This window comes from Carettochelys insculpta, chromosome 28, assembly GCF_033958435.1.
Source record: "Carettochelys insculpta isolate YL-2023 chromosome 28, ASM3395843v1, whole genome shotgun sequence".
Taxonomy (NCBI): domain Eukaryota; kingdom Metazoa; phylum Chordata; order Testudines; family Carettochelyidae; genus Carettochelys; species Carettochelys insculpta.
In genome coordinates, this window is record NC_134164.1 from 1,685,335 (window position 1) to 1,702,225 (window position 16,891).

Sequence of the window (16,891 nt, forward strand, 5' to 3'; positions counted from 1 at the left end):
AAGCAGTGTGGTCCTATGGATAGAGTATTAAACTGGGAATCGGAACACAGGTTCTAGGACAGGTGCAGGACCTACAACTACAATCTGGGTCCTTAAATGCTGCTGTAATAACCATGTGTGTTCTGAAGGATCAAATGTCTTTTTCTGTGATAAATACATATTAAAGTCAGTGTCCCCAGTAAGCGGAGCACTTACGCAGCCACCCAAGAGAGATTCAGGTGCTGACTCACTGATTAGGAGAGTGCCTGCAGCCATCCACAGCCAGCAGCTTGTGTTTCTATGATGGTACACATCTGCACATGCGTTGATGCACATAAAATTTACACCATCCATGAATGGAAAAAATTACAGGGAACACTGATTAAGACTGGTATTTATTTTCAGTATTATATAGTCATGAAACTATGACTATGCATATTTGATCCCTTTTATGCTTTCAAGCAGTGCACAAGCATAGTCCCGAAGAAGAGTGATTACTGCACTTGGTGTCAGGCTGCTTTTCAAAGATTTTGAAAGGCTGGATACATCCCCTGTGGAATTATAGGAAGGATTAATTTTGGCCCAGTATGTTGGAGCTTCAGTATCCTGAATGATGTCACTGACAGTGTTTTGTCAAAGAATTAGGTAATCTTCTACATCAGTGGGTTTAGAAGTGTTTACATATCATCTTAAACTTCCCACTTACTCTGTTCTAGAGCCATAGCCAAACTGCAGTGTGGCCAGCTCACTTTTAAAGTTACATTGAGGTGAATATGCCCACATCTGAAGAAATCTTTTATAGCAGACTTCCAAGTGTCCTTAACTGAGCTAGGCACTGCTTTAATAAACTTCTAATCAGATTAACCGCATCTGTTATCTTAATTTCCAATCTTGCTTGGTAAAATTTTACTAGTGGAGTGCAAGAGGCAGCAATTTCAGGGTAATTTTGGTTCGTTAGTGTAACTGCCCTGCATGTAATTTTCACCAATATGAGGTTCATTATCCTGCATAATGTACAATATGGAGATAAAAGGGAATTTAAGAATGTGACCTGGTAGTCAGGCAGATAATCAACCACTGCATACTACCCTCAAGGCTGGACTGGCCCCTCTACAATGTCTTTAATTAGCCCAAGCACTGTTTTTCATCTGTCATTTATTCAGGAAGCTGACATTTGTTTCACTTGGTTGTAGGATTTTGTTAAGTATGAGAAATGGTTCAGGTTCACCACTGGATAGGGATTTATTTCACAAGCAATGTTTCATTTACTCTTTTGCTATCCATGTGTGGATTTTTTTTTCTATTCAGGTGCAAAATAATTTTATGTGAACTGAGGCGTGTGCAAATATGCACCACCCATGGAAACACTAACCTAATGGTGGGCACTTTGCTAATCACTTGGGTGGCATTTGAATTTCTCCTGGGCGGCTGCCAAGTGCTCAGCTTACAAGGATACTGTTCATAGGGTACCTGAAAAGTCTTTTGCCAGCCTATAAATATCCAAAAGCTTTTGAGGTGCATTTTCTGTCCCTGCAAACCAGCTCTGTCATTCCCGCATATTGCTTGAGGTGGAGAAAAATCATTTGTGAAAAAAATCCTTCCCTTCTGCAGTGTCAGCATTCATGCTAACCTTAACTTTTCAAAAAGCTCAGGACTATATAAGGTTTCTGTTTTTACTTTGTGAATCTCTTGCTGTCTATTCAGTGCTGTACATGTGAAGACCGTGAAGGTTGGCTCCGTCATGTTCAAACATCTTGGAGCCAAATTCAAACCAGGTGCAACCTGATTGATTGATTTATACATGGGATGAATTCTTGCCCCCAACCCCCAGTTTTCCAGTAACTTAGTTTGGGACCATCCGGGTTATGATCCTTTCAGTAATTTGCATCATTTGCCATTCTGTCTGATAAAATTACCCGTTTCCCGTCCATTTCCTGGAGGATGCATTGTTAATCTGAAACCTGAGGCCTGTAAATGATGGAGACAGGGGTAACCAGAGTCACCATAGAGCCTGCTGCTGCTTCTGTAACATTTAGCTGAGAAAAACATTTGAAGTGTTCATAAGAGGACCTGCTTAATGGCGAGCCCAGATTCCTCCCCACTACTCTGCATTTTTTTCACTGCTTGAAATCTTGTTTAGCATTGATTTTTATCCCCCACCCAACATTTAAAAAAAAAAATTCTGCAGCAAACACATTAGACTTAGCCTTAAAATATGTATTTAATGTCATCTGTGGTGATATGAGTATGCTTAATTGGATGAGAAAATGCAGGAAATTTGATTGTAAACTGACTGGATTTTATGGGTCCTGCAGAAAGTGAGTCTCAGAGAAAAGTGGGATTAGTATTTAGGGACCTTTTAAGGCCAAAAGAGAGCGTTATGATCTTATGAACAAAGCCAATGATTCTTGTATCTATCACAACAACTTTATTGTCTGTTTGACTCATTATTTAGCAATTAGATTTGTCAGCTGGGAAGCAGAGTCTTGTCCAGCAACTCTCAGGATCAGTGGTGGCAGACAATGGGAGTGGAGAGTGCACCATGCTTTGCAGTGCCAATCTAATCTTAGATCCAACTCTGATCTTGCTTTGACTGTGGAAAGCCAGGAGTAGCTCTCTTTAAGTCAAAGGAACTGTACCAGAGTAAGATTTAGTGTTGTTATTAAAGAATTGGATTTGTATTTTGGAAAATGAGTTCCGTTTCTGGCTCTGCCATTGATCCACTTTATGTCCTTGGGCATGTCACATCACCTCTCCATGCCTGTTTTCGTTCCTGTAAAGTAGGGGTAATGACAGTGACCTTCGTGAAGATTTAATGTTGAAAACTGCAAGACTGGGGCATTGTAATGGTAATAGGATCCTACATAGTGGCTCAGCAGAATTTGACTTTTATCAATGAATTACACTATATACACATAGAGCGTCTACACTAGCACACTACGTTGAAGTAGACTGTTTCAAAGTAAGGACGTCAAAATAGGCTACTTTGACGTGTATCATCTACACATCCTCCAGGGCTGGTGCCGTCGACGTTCCAGGTCAAAGTAGCGACGGGGAATATCAAAAGGAGCCGCCCCGGAAGGGAGTGTGGAGCGTCCACACACACAAGCGCTCCCCATCAAAATAAGGGGCCAGCAAAGCCCCAAGCCACTCCCTTAAAGGGCCCCCCCAGACACACTTGTCCTGCACAGCACAAGATCCACAGAGCCGACAACCAGTTACACACCCTGTGCACTCAGCATGGACCCCCAGCAGCAGCAGCCAGAAGCCCTGGGCTAAGAGCTGCTGCATGCAGTGACCATAGAACCCCTCGGGGGCTGGACAGAGCGTCTCTCAACCCCTCAGCTGATGGCCACCATGGAGGACCCCGCTATTTCGAAGTAACGGGACGCAGATCGTCTACACATGCCCTACTTCGACGTTGAATGTTGAAGTAGGGTGCTATTCCCATCTTCGGATGGGAATAGTGATTTAGACATCTCACCACCCAACATCGATTTCAACATTGAAAAAGCACACAGCGCGTGTAGACGTGACACGTGCTATTTGGATGTTGTGCTGGCTACTTCGAATTACCTGGCTCGTGTAGATGCACCCCCAGCGATACATACTTACTCCTTTTTGATGATCAGAATGTGCTGATAGGCACAGTAAGAAAAAACCCCAGCTTCTTAGCATCTGAGGCTGCCAACAGAAATGCTGGGCCCGTGAGAGGAGGGTGGCTCTGGGTCCCAGGCAGAAGTGGCATGTCTGTGTTTCTCCTCATGGTGCACATCTGCACATACCTCGGTGCACAAGAGCCTCCCCCAGCCAGTTCTTCTATGCTGCCCAGTCTGTGCCAGGTGGGGCTCTGGCAGTAATTTAAAGGGCTCTGGGTGCCCCATGCTGCTGCTAGGTTAGTGTGGGATTGCCACATTAGCATGGAGCTGCACCATAGGTGGGGCGGGGGGGCTGGTGCGCACACACACAGTGGGCAGAAGCTGCCACTTCAACCACGATTTAAAAGTGCCAGGGAGCCCTGGGTGGCCTGGGCTCCCCCAGTGCCACACCGCTACCATAATTTTAAATTGCTGTGATTTAAAAGCAGCAGGGAGCTTCCAGCTGCTGCCATGGTACTGGGAGCTCTGGGTTCTTTTTGGATTGCCCAGGTCCATGGGAAATTGCCCCCTTAGTTCCCCCCAACCGTCACTGGCCCTGTTTAAGGGTTATAATGTGGTGACGTGCTGAATCTCAATAACTGTCATTAAGTAATCGTCTGTTCTCCTTCATAATTTCCTGTGAACGCTGATAAATAAACATTGTTCTTATCTGTTGAAATGATGATTAAAAATGAGCTCTTCCAAGTCTGTCTATGGGGGAGTGGAGACCTCTTGAAGAGCTGGTCATTTAGTTCTCCAGCTGCAAAAAGACAATGCTGCTTCATTTCCACTCAGTTAATTATGTCTGTGTAGAGTGCATCCACTTCGGATATGTACATCTAATCAGGCTCCAGAATGTAAAACTGAGTTCCATTTAGAATTTGTAAATTGCATAGGACTTGTAGAATATGACTGGAATGTAAATACATTAGAACCAGGCCCTGAATGTCTTTCAGGAAACAAATACAAACATTTGCCAGAAAGTGCAGCTTATGTACAAGTTTAATGCATAACCTCATTGGCTGTGAGAATGGGTTTTTTATTTAAATAAAATCCTGTTTTGGGTACAATGCATGCTCCACTTTTGGTTGGGTCTAGCCACATGCTTATGGTCTAAATAACAGCCATGTTTAATGTTCCCTCTATTTTTTTATCATCCATGCATCATAAAGTTTGTCTTGTGCACCTCCAGGAGAGAAACAGGCCGCCGGTTGTGGGCATTGTGGGCACTCCACCAAGCAGCTGGGCAGTAACTGAATCTCCTCTGGGTGCCTGCCAAGTGCTCAGGTTACAAGGAACACTGGCTGTGGGTAGGGTTTTCCACTGGGCCAGTTTGCCGGTGACTTGGGGTGATTTTTAGCTGCATTATGTAGCATGGGACATGTCACTTGCTGGTTTGAATTAGAGTATGTGGTGGGCTCTCTGAGTTGAGGTCTCTAAACCAAGATTAAGAACAGCCACTCTGGGTCAGAGCAATGGTCCATCTAGTCCAGTATCTTGTCTTCCAACAGTGGTCAGTGCTAGATGCTTCATCAGGAATGAACAGAACAGGGCGCTGATCAAGTGATTCATCATCCCATGTCACACTGAAGACATCCGTAACTCCGCTGTAGGATATGAGTCTTTTACAGAGATGGGTAGGTGACCTGTGATTTGTGCGGGGGCGGGGGGCATTTGCCAGTTCTCCAGGACTGGCCTGGGGTCTCCTGGAATTCCAATCAATCTCCTGGTGACTATTGAAATCCATTCTGGAGCTCTGAAGAGGATATTTAAAGAAAGTGAGACTAAGTTTGAAACAAAAATTCTCCTGGAATAGTTTCAATTGGAGTTGAAAACCCTGGAGGTCAGATTAGCTGCTTTTGGTATTCCATTCTGACCAGTTAAAATTTTAGCTGTGTATCACTAGTTCCTTAGCTTTATAATGCAAATCAGAGATTTTTCTGGGTTAGATTTTTCATTTACGTGTCACTTCAAAGTTCTCTTTGTACTGTAGTGGCTTTTTTATTTATTTTTAAAAAGCTTGTTTTGTGGCCCAGACACTAAATCACTTTCTAGCCCCTCCCATTCTCCCTGCTCTAATGCAGGCTGCTGCTTCCCATTTTTCCAAGGCACTCAGCAGAGCAGCCTCTTTCCTTCTTCGCAGGGGACCGGTCCTGCCACGATGGCTAAACTAAAAATAGCAGGCATTGGAGAAAGAGTTAAACAGAGACAAAAATAACCATGCTAAATCAAGCTAATAGGACACGAGGGAAACGTGTTTAATGTCTTGTGAAAGGTGGGGATTGTCTGGGCCTGATTCTGATGCCTCACTGGTGAGTGATTAGTAACAGAGAGGAAGCCGTGCTAGTCTATACACTATCAAAACAAAACTTAAGAAGTGGGTCTGTCCCCCGAAAGCTCACCTACTAAACCATTTTGCTAGTCTTTAAAGTGCTACTTGACTGCTTTTTGTTTTGATGGTGAGTGATTAATGTGAGTTAATTGCAGCTGTACGAGGAAGTGGTCTGAGATCAGGATCAGGCCCTTGGTCCTAAACATATCCCATTGGGTACGTTGTTGGGACATAATGAAGCAAGTCAAACACTTGGAATTTGTAAAGTTGGTGGTTTATTTGCCAGAAGAAATTGCTGTAACGTCATTAGTTTTAAGCATAACCACTTGCTGTCTGCTGACACGGTACTTTAAAATCTCAGGGATGCTGATCAGAGCAGCCCACCTAAGGATGAAAATGAAAACTGGCCTCTTGCTCCATTCTCCTTTTGCATATCACTGAATGGCTAGAGATGATTTCCCGAACTGCTTTGCTAAACTCTGCCTATAGTGCTGCTTCGCTGGCTATGGTTCCAAAGGACTGTGTGCAAACTATATGTGTTACAAATACAGTTATACTTTCTAATGAAGTGACTATATTGGTCATCAGGTTGTCTGTAGGCAAATTTTTGAAGGGAATTTCCCAAATGGTCACATTTCTCAATGGACTGAGCACATGGATAGAAAGGGCCACACTTTGATCAGCTTTTGAATTTTGCTAGCACCTCTGTAGAAGCTTCTATGCGAGGATCTTGAAGCACTCTGAAAACATTAGTAAAGGCATTTCACGAGCAATGAAAATCTATATAGAGGGACAGCAAAGCCAATCTCTTAAATCTCCCTTTAAGCCTGCTTTTTAGAATTGAAATGGGGTGCATGCAGTGGGCAGGCCCAAACAAAATAAGCAGCTAGTCAAAAATCTCACATGAAGCTCTGGCAGAGCCAGGAGTTGGAGACTTGATCTTTTTACTCTGTCCTGTGTCTGAACCATAAGACCATCTTTCTTCCCAGACTTTATTTTTAAAAAAAAAAATGTAAACTAACTTTGTTCTGCATTTATACTTTCTAGAGTGAAAATGATCAAAGCTCGAGACTAAAAGCATACATTGATCTAATGAGATTTAGGTTTTCAGCTGTTTGTTTATCTTTAAAAAAACAAAATTTTTTTTGTAAATTTGATAAGGGTGAAGCTAATGTAGGATTGCTGGTCCAGTAGGAAAGGGAACTCAATTTTGTGTTGTTTTTTTTTTTTTAAACCATTTTACTGTATTAAAAATGACAGAGGTTAGAAACAAAGCTCTTATACTTTTATTGAACTGGAATTGAAAGTGACAGAAAATCGTTGTGGCCCCGGTGCAGTAAATGTTATCACTAAAACATGTTCAGGGGAGATTAGGACAGCTTCTCAAGAACTAGAGACAAAAGTTCACAAAACAAGAAGTGATTTTTTTTCTTCCTGTCCTTGCAATCATTAGTGGCTCAGGAAACAAAAGTATCTCTGCTCTGGGAGACTGCTGAGCTGGGCAAAAGGAGATAAGAAAATGTCTCCACTCTGAGAAGAGCTAGGATGGAGGGGATGGAATAGACTACTTTAACATGACCCTGTAAAAGAGTTTAGAGATGCTGAGAGACCCAGGATGAAAAGCAAAAACAGATTGTTATGGAGTGTAATGGCAAACCCCAACAGTGAGATTCATGAAGGGGAAAATTCTGAGCTATGGGATACTCTGAGGGAGAGGATGCCCATTCGTATTTGTTGTGCGGGTTGGTTGGCTTGTCCCATCTGCTTGTTGTCTCTTTCTATACATTGTGAGGAGTTTCTCTGTGTGGGTAGTGCCAAGCACAACAGAAACAAGCTGTCGTTGGCATTCAGGTATTACCAAAATGTAAACATTTGCATGAATAAAACAGAATACTGTACAATCAAATATTATGCTTCAAGACTTCAGCCTGCAGTGGTCAGGAAGGCTTCCCACGTGTCCCCCCTTCTCCCCATTCCCTATAACACACTTCATCTGATACATCCTGTGTGGTGGGATTTTTCTTTGTTTTTTGCCTATCTACAAAGTATCAGATGGGATACCAGATAGGGCAGGCCAGTGCTAGTTTGTCTTGTTCGAAATGGTGCTGAGGCTGCCTGGGGGGGAAGCGAGCTCCAGCCTTGCCCCTTATGCCCAAGGCCCTGCCTCCTTTGCCAGGTCGACTGTGAGTCTGTGCTTACGGACAGACTGTCACTTTTGGGGCCAGGGGAAATTTGCCCCAGGTCAGACTGGCAGAGTCCTTGTCTGGGCTGCTTTTAACAAACTACAGCCTGCCAGTGCAGGGGCTTGCGATGATAGCGGCACCTCAGTCTCCTCTTCTCTTTGTCAGTGGCACACAACAGTTTGGTCTCCCAAGGACTGAAATGCTTTAATCTAACTAAAGTAATAGAGTTCAGCAGGGCTGTGTCTGAGTGAAATTTAAAGGCCATTGATGGACTGGAGGCCAAACTAAGTGATCTAATGGCTACTTCCTGCCTTAAGCACTACGAAATCTGTTCAATAATGATAGTTAAGGCACAGGAATTGGGAATGGGAAGGCTGTGTGCTGTTCCCGGCCTCTGCCAATGACCTGCTGAGAGATCTTGGGCAAATCATTTCCCCTCTTTGCACCTTGGGTTCCCATCTGTCAAACAGGATAATAATGCTGACCTATTTTGCTCAGCTCTTTGGCCTGCTGAATTGTTAGTGAAGTGTTTTGAGATCTCTGCATGAAAGGGGCTGGAGATGTGATGAGTATTGTAAAACTGACACTTGTATCTTCCTGAATCTTAAAGGCTTCAGTCTTTCCTGAGATTGAATTTTGCAGAGAAGTCTAATTAGAATGGTCAGTGAGCCACCGTTCTTTTTGCTTTGAGGCTGGCAGCACTGCGGAAGAGGAGCCTTGTCTGAGTCAGAAAGGCAGATTGTAGGTGATGGTGGTTTGCAACTGTTGTTTAGAATTTCACGTGAAAGGGGCGGGTGGGTCTTGCATCTGTCTTCCTCTGCTTCCTTAGATAAGCAAAACTGTATGGGAGACTGTGTTTGCTGGGTGCTTTGTGGGTTCCGCAGAAATGCAGGAGAGGGGCAATAGACATAGTCCAAGGAGGGACTATAAAGGCCTTGAATTGTTTAACAGCAACAATTCCTCCTATGATTACCTCTCTCTATGGGCTTGTCTACACTGGGGGATTTATTCTGGAATAACAGGGCATTTAACTCAAAACAGTAACTCCACCAAAATGAATGATTTTTGACAACCCTGCCCCCCTTTCAATTTCGAAATTGACTTTGTACTAAGCAGAGGTAATTATGACTCGGCACCCAAGGAAGTATCCCATCATTGTTCTTATTTCAAAATTGGGCTCTCTAGTGTGAAAGCTCAATTTAAAAATACTCTTGCAGTGTGAATACTTTTTTCAGAAATAACTTATTTTTGATGGTTGAATGTTGAAATAAGTTATTTCTGGAAAAACATATCATGCAGTGTAGTCATAGGAGTTTTTTTCTTCATTTTCTAAATGTGTGGTGCTGGGAGTTAGGTAGTACTGTGTGTAGGGCAGTATGAGTGAAATATGGACCACCACACCTGAGAGAGATTCCAGGGAAGGGATGGAAAAGAGGTTGAGTTTGGTGGCCCAAAGAGATGCCAGTGAAGCAGGTCAGTATTGCTGCAGATAGGATAAGGTGGAGCAATTCTACAGAGGAACATAGGAAGTGGGCAAAATGAACCACACCTTAGTATCTAAAGTTCCCAGCTAGGAGAGTAGAGCAAAGGAGCCTGAGGTAGGGCTGTGTGTCTCTTTCCAGTATTAACACACAGTGGCCGTGTCTACACTAGCCCTAAACTTCGAAATGGCCATGCAAATGGCCATTTCGAAGTTTACTAGTGAGGCGCTGAAATGCATATTCAGCGCTTCATTAGCATGTGGGCAGCCGCAGCGCTTCAAAATTGATGCGCCTCACCGCCGCGCGGCTCGTCCTGACGGGGCTCCTTTTCGAAAGGACACCGCCTGCTTTGAAGTCCCCTTATTCCCATCAGCTCATGGGAATAAGGGGACTTCGAAGTAGGTGGTGTCCTTTCGAAAAGGAGCCCCGTTGGGACGAGCTGCGCGGCGGCGAGGTGCATCAATTTCGAAGTGCTGCGGCCGCCCGCATGCTAATGAAGCACTGAAATGCATATTCAGCTCTTCATTAGTAAACTTCAAAATGGCCATTTGTGTGGCCATTTCGAAGTTTGGGGCTAGTGTAGATGTAGCCAGTAACTTTTTACCACTGATTAAATATTGTAGCCCGTGTTCTAGATGCAATCTCTTCCTCTTCCCTGCATGCGTTTTATTCATAGCTAAGGGTTGAAATAAATGTTCCCTCCATCATTGGGATTCTGTTGTAGTTTTCTAATTAATCTGTGTCAGTTGCTTGAACATTTGTGTTAAATCACTTTCTTCATGAAAGCTTTTAATGAGGATGCAGAGTGAGTGGATTTATATACACAGTGCTGGAATCTTGCCATTGATATCCATAGACCAGGCCCTTTAGACTGGGCAGGCTGTCTGGGAATAGGTCATTCTGTGGCTTTCCCTCCGAAGTGAGGCTGTTTCAAAGAGCCTTCTTACGTGGGGCGAGCTGATGCCCCTGTATTTGAGCATTTCATCTGTGAGAGTTCCCTGTTAAAATGACATAAAAGGGAGCTCACCCGAGTATTCACCTGTAGCATTGAGGAAAATGGGACAAAATAGAGAAGAGTGGCGCAGCGCGGTGTTTTTCAATGCCAGTCTGTGGACCAGTGCTGGTCCCTTAATCTCTCTGGCACAGTTAAAGAAGGCAGCAAGCCAGTACCTGATATTAAAAGTGTTGAAAAACACTGGCATCGTGAGTAAGGGACAAGACCAGAACCTAGATCTGGGTTCCTCTGCTGACTTGCGAGTCTGGACCTGTATCCTCTCCCTTCCTTCTGCTGTTTTGTCTGTTCAGATTGTAAGCTTTTCAGGAACTTTTCCTCCCTATGTGTCTGCGCAGCATCCAGCACAGCTAGGGCCTTGATCTCTACATTCTGTAGGCAGTGCTGTATTGCAAGGAATACATATGGCATAACCACTATATGCTAGTTGTGTATGCACTGCTGCAAAGTTTTGGACCCTGAGGTTGTGCCAGTGTGGCTAACTGAGAGGGGTCTCCCCCTGGATGGCAAAAGCACATCCCAGTTAGATTTGGGCTTGTCTGCTTGGTGAGCCCAGTTGCAAATCTACTGTGTGGAATGTCCTGTGTGGACACTGCTACGGTGCAGTGAAAGTCCTGGAGAGAGAGCACAATATGCTAAGACAGACCGAAGTCTGTGAAGCCAAACTCTGCATCTTCCACCATGTGGTAGCAGTGTCCACCTGGGATGTTACCAACAAGTTGTAGATTCATATCCTTGCTTGCAGTGCAGTAGCTGGCCATGTAAATGAGACCCAAGAATGGCTGCAGTAGAGAACAGCAGTGCAGGGCAGAATGAGTTTTAACAAACTAGCAATTGTGGGGTGCTTAGAAAACCTTAACTGGATGGGGTTAAAGAACAGCAAATAAGTGTCCAACAAATACCTTATGTCCACTTCATCCTCTTTCTGTCCATGGGCTATTTATACAGAGGCTAGCAATGTTTGGTTAAATTTGGTTTCAGTAAAGTCCTGTGTCTAGGGCAGGCTGTGGCCAAATTAACAACAAAGGTATGAAATGGGGGAGCTTATCCCACTGTAGTGGGCACGGCTGCTTTGTTGCAAGTTTAGTCATGTAATTTCCTATTAGTGTTCTTCCACTGCAGTTTTTGTTCATATAGCCAAGTTCTGTGGTTCCTGCAAGAAAGAGATGAAATGGAGGGCTGTGAGCCTGGGGCAGGAGGACATTCTACAAAAGTCTCTGGGCTTTGAAGAAATGATCCATAATACCAAGAGGCTTAGGAGCCCTTGGAACTGACTCATCCTTGATTCAGGGGTACGGAATCTCAAGAGGGCCAATAGCTTCTTTTGAGGCATCCTCTGAATGCTAACGAAGTCTCTGGTCACGTGTCTGGCATAATTCTTCCCTCTGTCAATTACCTGCCAGAGGGGAACACCTCACTTAAGATCACGTCTATTTATACCTGTTCTCTTTTCTTGTTCTGCAGGTACCATTTGGAATTTCTGCCCCAAGGTGAGTGCAGCTTATCCATTCTGCTGCCAGTTTGATTGGGCCTCTGAGTCAGAGGGGAGCCTTTGTCCTTCAGTGTATGAGGCAGTTAGGAGAAGGTGCAAGAGTTGTGGGAGAGGTTGGCAGATGGAGGAGCTTTTGGAGCCATTAGCACTATCTTCCCCCCCCGGGTGGGAGGATTCAGGGCATGGGTCTCCAGTTATGTGGAGTGAGTGATCTAGAAGTACCATATACACATGCTGCCGGCAAGCCCAAAAAGGTCTTCTGCAAATATGAAGAGGCCTCCAGAGAATGTTTGCATTGGAGAGACAGCCTGGCCTTACAGGATACGGCATGGGTCTGGAGTCAAGAAGCCTGGGCTCTGTTCCCGGCTCTGGGACCTGGGGCACCTAACATTCCTCTTTGGCACTACCAGTCTCAGGTCTCTTTAGATTTTAAACCCTTCCAGGCAGTGACAGTCTCTTCTGTGCAGTAGTGTAATGGGCACTACCATATCATTAATAATGACCTTAACTTTCATGGGTACCTGCAAATTGAAAGCAACACGAATAAGTGGATGCTTTGTGTGTACAGTGGAATTGTGACGCGAATGTCATCTTTTTTTTTTTTTTTTTTTTTTTTTTTTTTGTTTCAATTGAACTGGTCCCCTTCTCTCACAACCCTACCTTTTATGTGTCTATTCAGCACTTAGTAAGTAGGGCTCTGATCCTATATCAAGATCCTTTAGGTGCTACCAGAATATGAATTAATAATACTAACGTGTATTTGATTACTGTTGCATGTGTGTGCAAACACAAGGATCCACCAGCATCTCTGGGCAGCATGGTTGTTAGGGCTGTAATAGAGAAAAAAATTGTGTTCTAACTCAGCTAATCCCTCATTTTGCTCCAGATAGAAATTCCAGTATGTTACCTCCTCAATCAGGGCCCACTTCCAAGGCCTCCTGTCTGTCTGGCAGCCCAGAAATGCAGCAGCATTGCAATTCCCACTAGAACAGTGTTATCACATTTTAATACGTGTCTTGGTGCAGCCTCCCTGCTTCTAATTGCTTTCAACCCATTGTTTTCCTGGGTTTGGTTGATGAACCCAGCATCTGGCAGCATTCGAGAAAGTACAGCAGACAGCTGTGTTCAAAATTAGAAAAAGACGAGAGGATTAGAACACATAAAAGGGCTCAAAATTAGATTTATTTTTTGGGTTGGGAGGAGACGGTCACACCATTTAAGAAGGGAGGGGACAAAAATGCTTCCACATGCTCTTGTTCTCATCAACACTTTGGTCTTTTATATAATATATATGCTGCAGCAGGGTTGTAGCTTTGGTTTGTAGAATGGAGCCAGATCTCCAAAAGGAAATGAAGTGCTTTAAAATGGGAATCTTACTCACTTTGGTTCTTTGGTAAATTCCCCTCGGCACCTGCCTGCATCATCGGGCTGAAATGCCTTTGTAAATCTGACCCGTTTGGGGAATGACAGTTAACCTCTGAGAACGTAGTAGGGAGATGGCAGTGGCTATTTGGTTCATTCAAGTGTCTGAGCATGGCCTGCCCTGACTTCAGTTTGCTTGCTTCATGGCACTGGGCAAGTCTTTTTGCCTACTTGTGCCTAAATCAGCTTAGCCATAGTGTGGGATTTAACACTTCTGTGCAGAGTGCTTTGAAGCTTTCACGTGTCCTTCTGTGATCTTCCCAATAGACCTTGTTAAAGTACAATGGGCTTTATTGGTTAGCCTAGGGGGCTGGAGATTAGGCGGAATTTGTCCCTCTTCACTGCAGTGTGACCTAGGTCAGAGACTCTCTGTGCCTCAGTTTCTCCAGCAGCCAAACAAAGCGGTAATCGAAAACCTCCATTAAGTACTTTGGGCTGAGTGTTCCAATGGGCAGAGCTAGAGAAACACTTAGTATTCCCTCTCCTCAGACTCCAGTGTGTTTGGAGCCAACAAGGGGGCATTTTAAAATGTCAACCAACTGATCAGGGGCCATGTTAGAAACCCGGAGTGTTGAAATAATGGCCGTGGAGAGGCAGAGGCTGGATCTAAGGAGCAGGGCTCTGTGTACTGCCAGATGCTCCTGGGAATCCCTGTATAATGTTGTTGAGCTCTGAGAGGTTGCTAGTGACAACCCTTCTCAAAGTTAAAGCTTCTAACACCAGAAGTTCATTCAGGTGTTCTTTCAATGGCTCTGAGTTACACAGCTCTCCAGACTTTAATTTAAAAAACAAAACAAAACAAAACAAAACAAACTGTTGGCCTCTAAGAGGGAACGGGTGAAATTCCCAGTGCTGTTGAAGGCACCTCTCTGCCTGCAGTCAGAATGTCAGACCAGCCTAAGGATCTGGCAGCACTACCATGTTCATGCCAGCTTGTGGAAGCTGTAGCTGAAGTTTGGGGAAGTTGTGTGATTTGACAGACAGTCCCCTTCTATTCACTGTTGCCCAAATGATGGGTGTTGCTACATCTTGCAGTGATGAGCAATCAGTACCCTTCTGGTAGGCTAGCTGCTGGCTCCGCCCCTTCTGTCAATACTCCTTCCCACGTGGTTGGAGCTGCAAGTTCCCCTGCCCCTCCCCACCAGTCAGAGGAGCCAAGAGTGCCCTCCCATTGGCTGGAGCAGACCCTGACTGGAGAAAGGCCTGAGTGCCCCAACCCCCAAGCTGGAGGCCCCCATGGGCTAACTGAAGCCCAGACCCTTCTCCCCAGCCATGTCCTTCCCTCACATGCAGGAGCCCTGGGCCAGCTGTGCATCATCTCCACAGACCCCAAGCCACTGTGGGTGGGAGAAGCTGCTTTGGTCTGAAGAGAAGCAGCTTTTCATATGCCCTGGCTTCTTGTACCTGCCATCCATGGCTAAGTGCTGTCTGCTTAGAATGCAGGGAAGACTGGCACATACAGGAAGCCTTTCGTATATATGAGCCTATATTTTTATACATACACATGCTGGATTCTCTTATGATATTTCTGTTGTAGAAACGTGAGAGGGGCTGGCGAGGAAAATCCATACATGTCATGAGTGACTTTATTCTTCACCTCCCTCCCCCTACAGCCCTGAAATTTCTTTCTGCATCCCCTCTCCCTGCTTTGAGTAGCATTTCCCCTGCATTGAACTGTCTGCACCAGCATGTGGTGTGAGGCAGCAGCTACAGGCCATTTTATGGTACTGCAAGGGAAACTAGTCTAGAGATAAATACATAAAAGGGAAGGAATTGGGGAAAGGGAGGAAGGAGACGAGAGCACTTCTAGAGGGAGTTTCGGAGGTAGCTGTGTTAATCTGTTTCAGCAAAAATAATGAGGAGTTTTGTATAGGGCCGTGCTTAGGTGTCATGGGACCTGGGACAGCCCTGCTTTGTCTCCGCTGTGCCCCCTGCCTCAATTCTTCCTCCTTTCCTGCACCCCCCCGGCCCTGCACGAGCTTGGTCACTCCAGTTCTGATGGCCCCAGTGTCTGTGGGGTAGGGGGACGGGGGATGACTTCTGCTGCCCTGTGTCCCACCCATAAAATGGTTGAGGCAGCCTCCACAAGGCCCCCCAAAGGGCAGGGCCTAGGGCAGTCACCCTGAGCCAGCCTATGGACAGCACAGCTCTGGTCCTGTGGCACCTTAAAGACCTAACAAATGTTTTAGGGTGTACAGTTTTGTGGGTTGCAGCTCACTTATCAGATCCACAAAGTGGAGTCTTCAGATGACGGATTTATATGTGGCTGCAGAGCTGGGAGTGTTACATTAGTGCTAATGTGGCTAATTCAGTCTGCGTGGTTGTGGCCCACTTCCAATCATGATAAGAAGGTCAGAACACTCAAAGGGGAAAATTACTTACTGTAATGAGCTAAGCATTCCCAGCCTCTATTCAGACCCATTCTGATGGTGTCAAGTTTGCATGTGAATTCCAGCTCTTCAGTTTCTCACTGCCGTCTGTTTTTGAAGATTTGTGCTCAAATATGGCAACTTCCACATCTGTAACTGCGTATCCAGAGAGGTTAAAGTGCTCTCCTACTGAGTTTTGTATCTTACTGTTCTTGAGGTCTGATTTATGTCCATACATGTTTTTTGCGTAGACAGAGTTGGGTTTGTCCAATGTACGTGATGAAAGGATGAAGTTGTAAGTCAAGATTTGGGTTCAGTTTCCAGATCAGCAACAGACTCGGTGGAGGATCCCCCGTCTGGGTGTGGACAAATAGCTTCCTTCTATGTTTCCCCACATATAAAATTGGAATAATAAAAAATGCCTACTTATGTCAGGGAGAAGGGATGTGGGGTTAGTCTACTGCATTTGTAATGTGCTTTGAAATTCTTACCTGAAAGGCTTTGGAGAAAGGCAAGGATCATTGTTAAAAATGTCAATGTTGAGCCAGATTTTCACCACCACGGTCAGTGTATTGAGCCCCCTAGTGTTTGTGTCCACAAGTAAGTGCTCCCATGTCATGCTCACAGTGAACTGTTGGTACAAATCCTACAGTGGGATCAGCACTTACGTACCAAGGTGATAATCCCTTTTTTTAAGCAACTCACATAGAAAACTTTCAGATTTCAAAGGACCAGGTTGTTCTGACAGTTGGGTACTTAGCATAAATAATTAGCATTCATCCTGTGTTCCATGGACCTCTGTGAGTCTGCACCCAAAGGAGCATGCTTTGCCATTCAAAAATTTTAGAGGTCTACAAATGAAAAAAGATTGATAACCATTGGGATATATGCCCCCATAATAGGGTTTTTGCGTTCTGTTATATCCTTTTGCATTGTTGTCCCAAATGATATTGGGAACTCCATTGTGCTAGGTCAAGCTGGAA

At 44.7% G+C, this 16,891-nt stretch overlaps 1 protein-coding gene across 1 annotated transcript in view; it reads left to right on the forward strand.

Annotated features, from left to right (window-relative positions):
* Positions 1 to 16,891, forward strand: part of SKAP1 (src kinase associated phosphoprotein 1) — a 227,651-nt gene that overhangs the window by 9,915 nt on the left and 200,845 nt on the right. Inside the window, exon 3 of the mRNA XM_074979091.1 lies at positions 12,090 to 12,115. Coding sequence (XP_074835192.1) covers positions 12,090 to 12,115 — 26 coding nt within the window. The remainder of the gene's footprint in view (positions 1 to 12,089; positions 12,116 to 16,891) is intronic.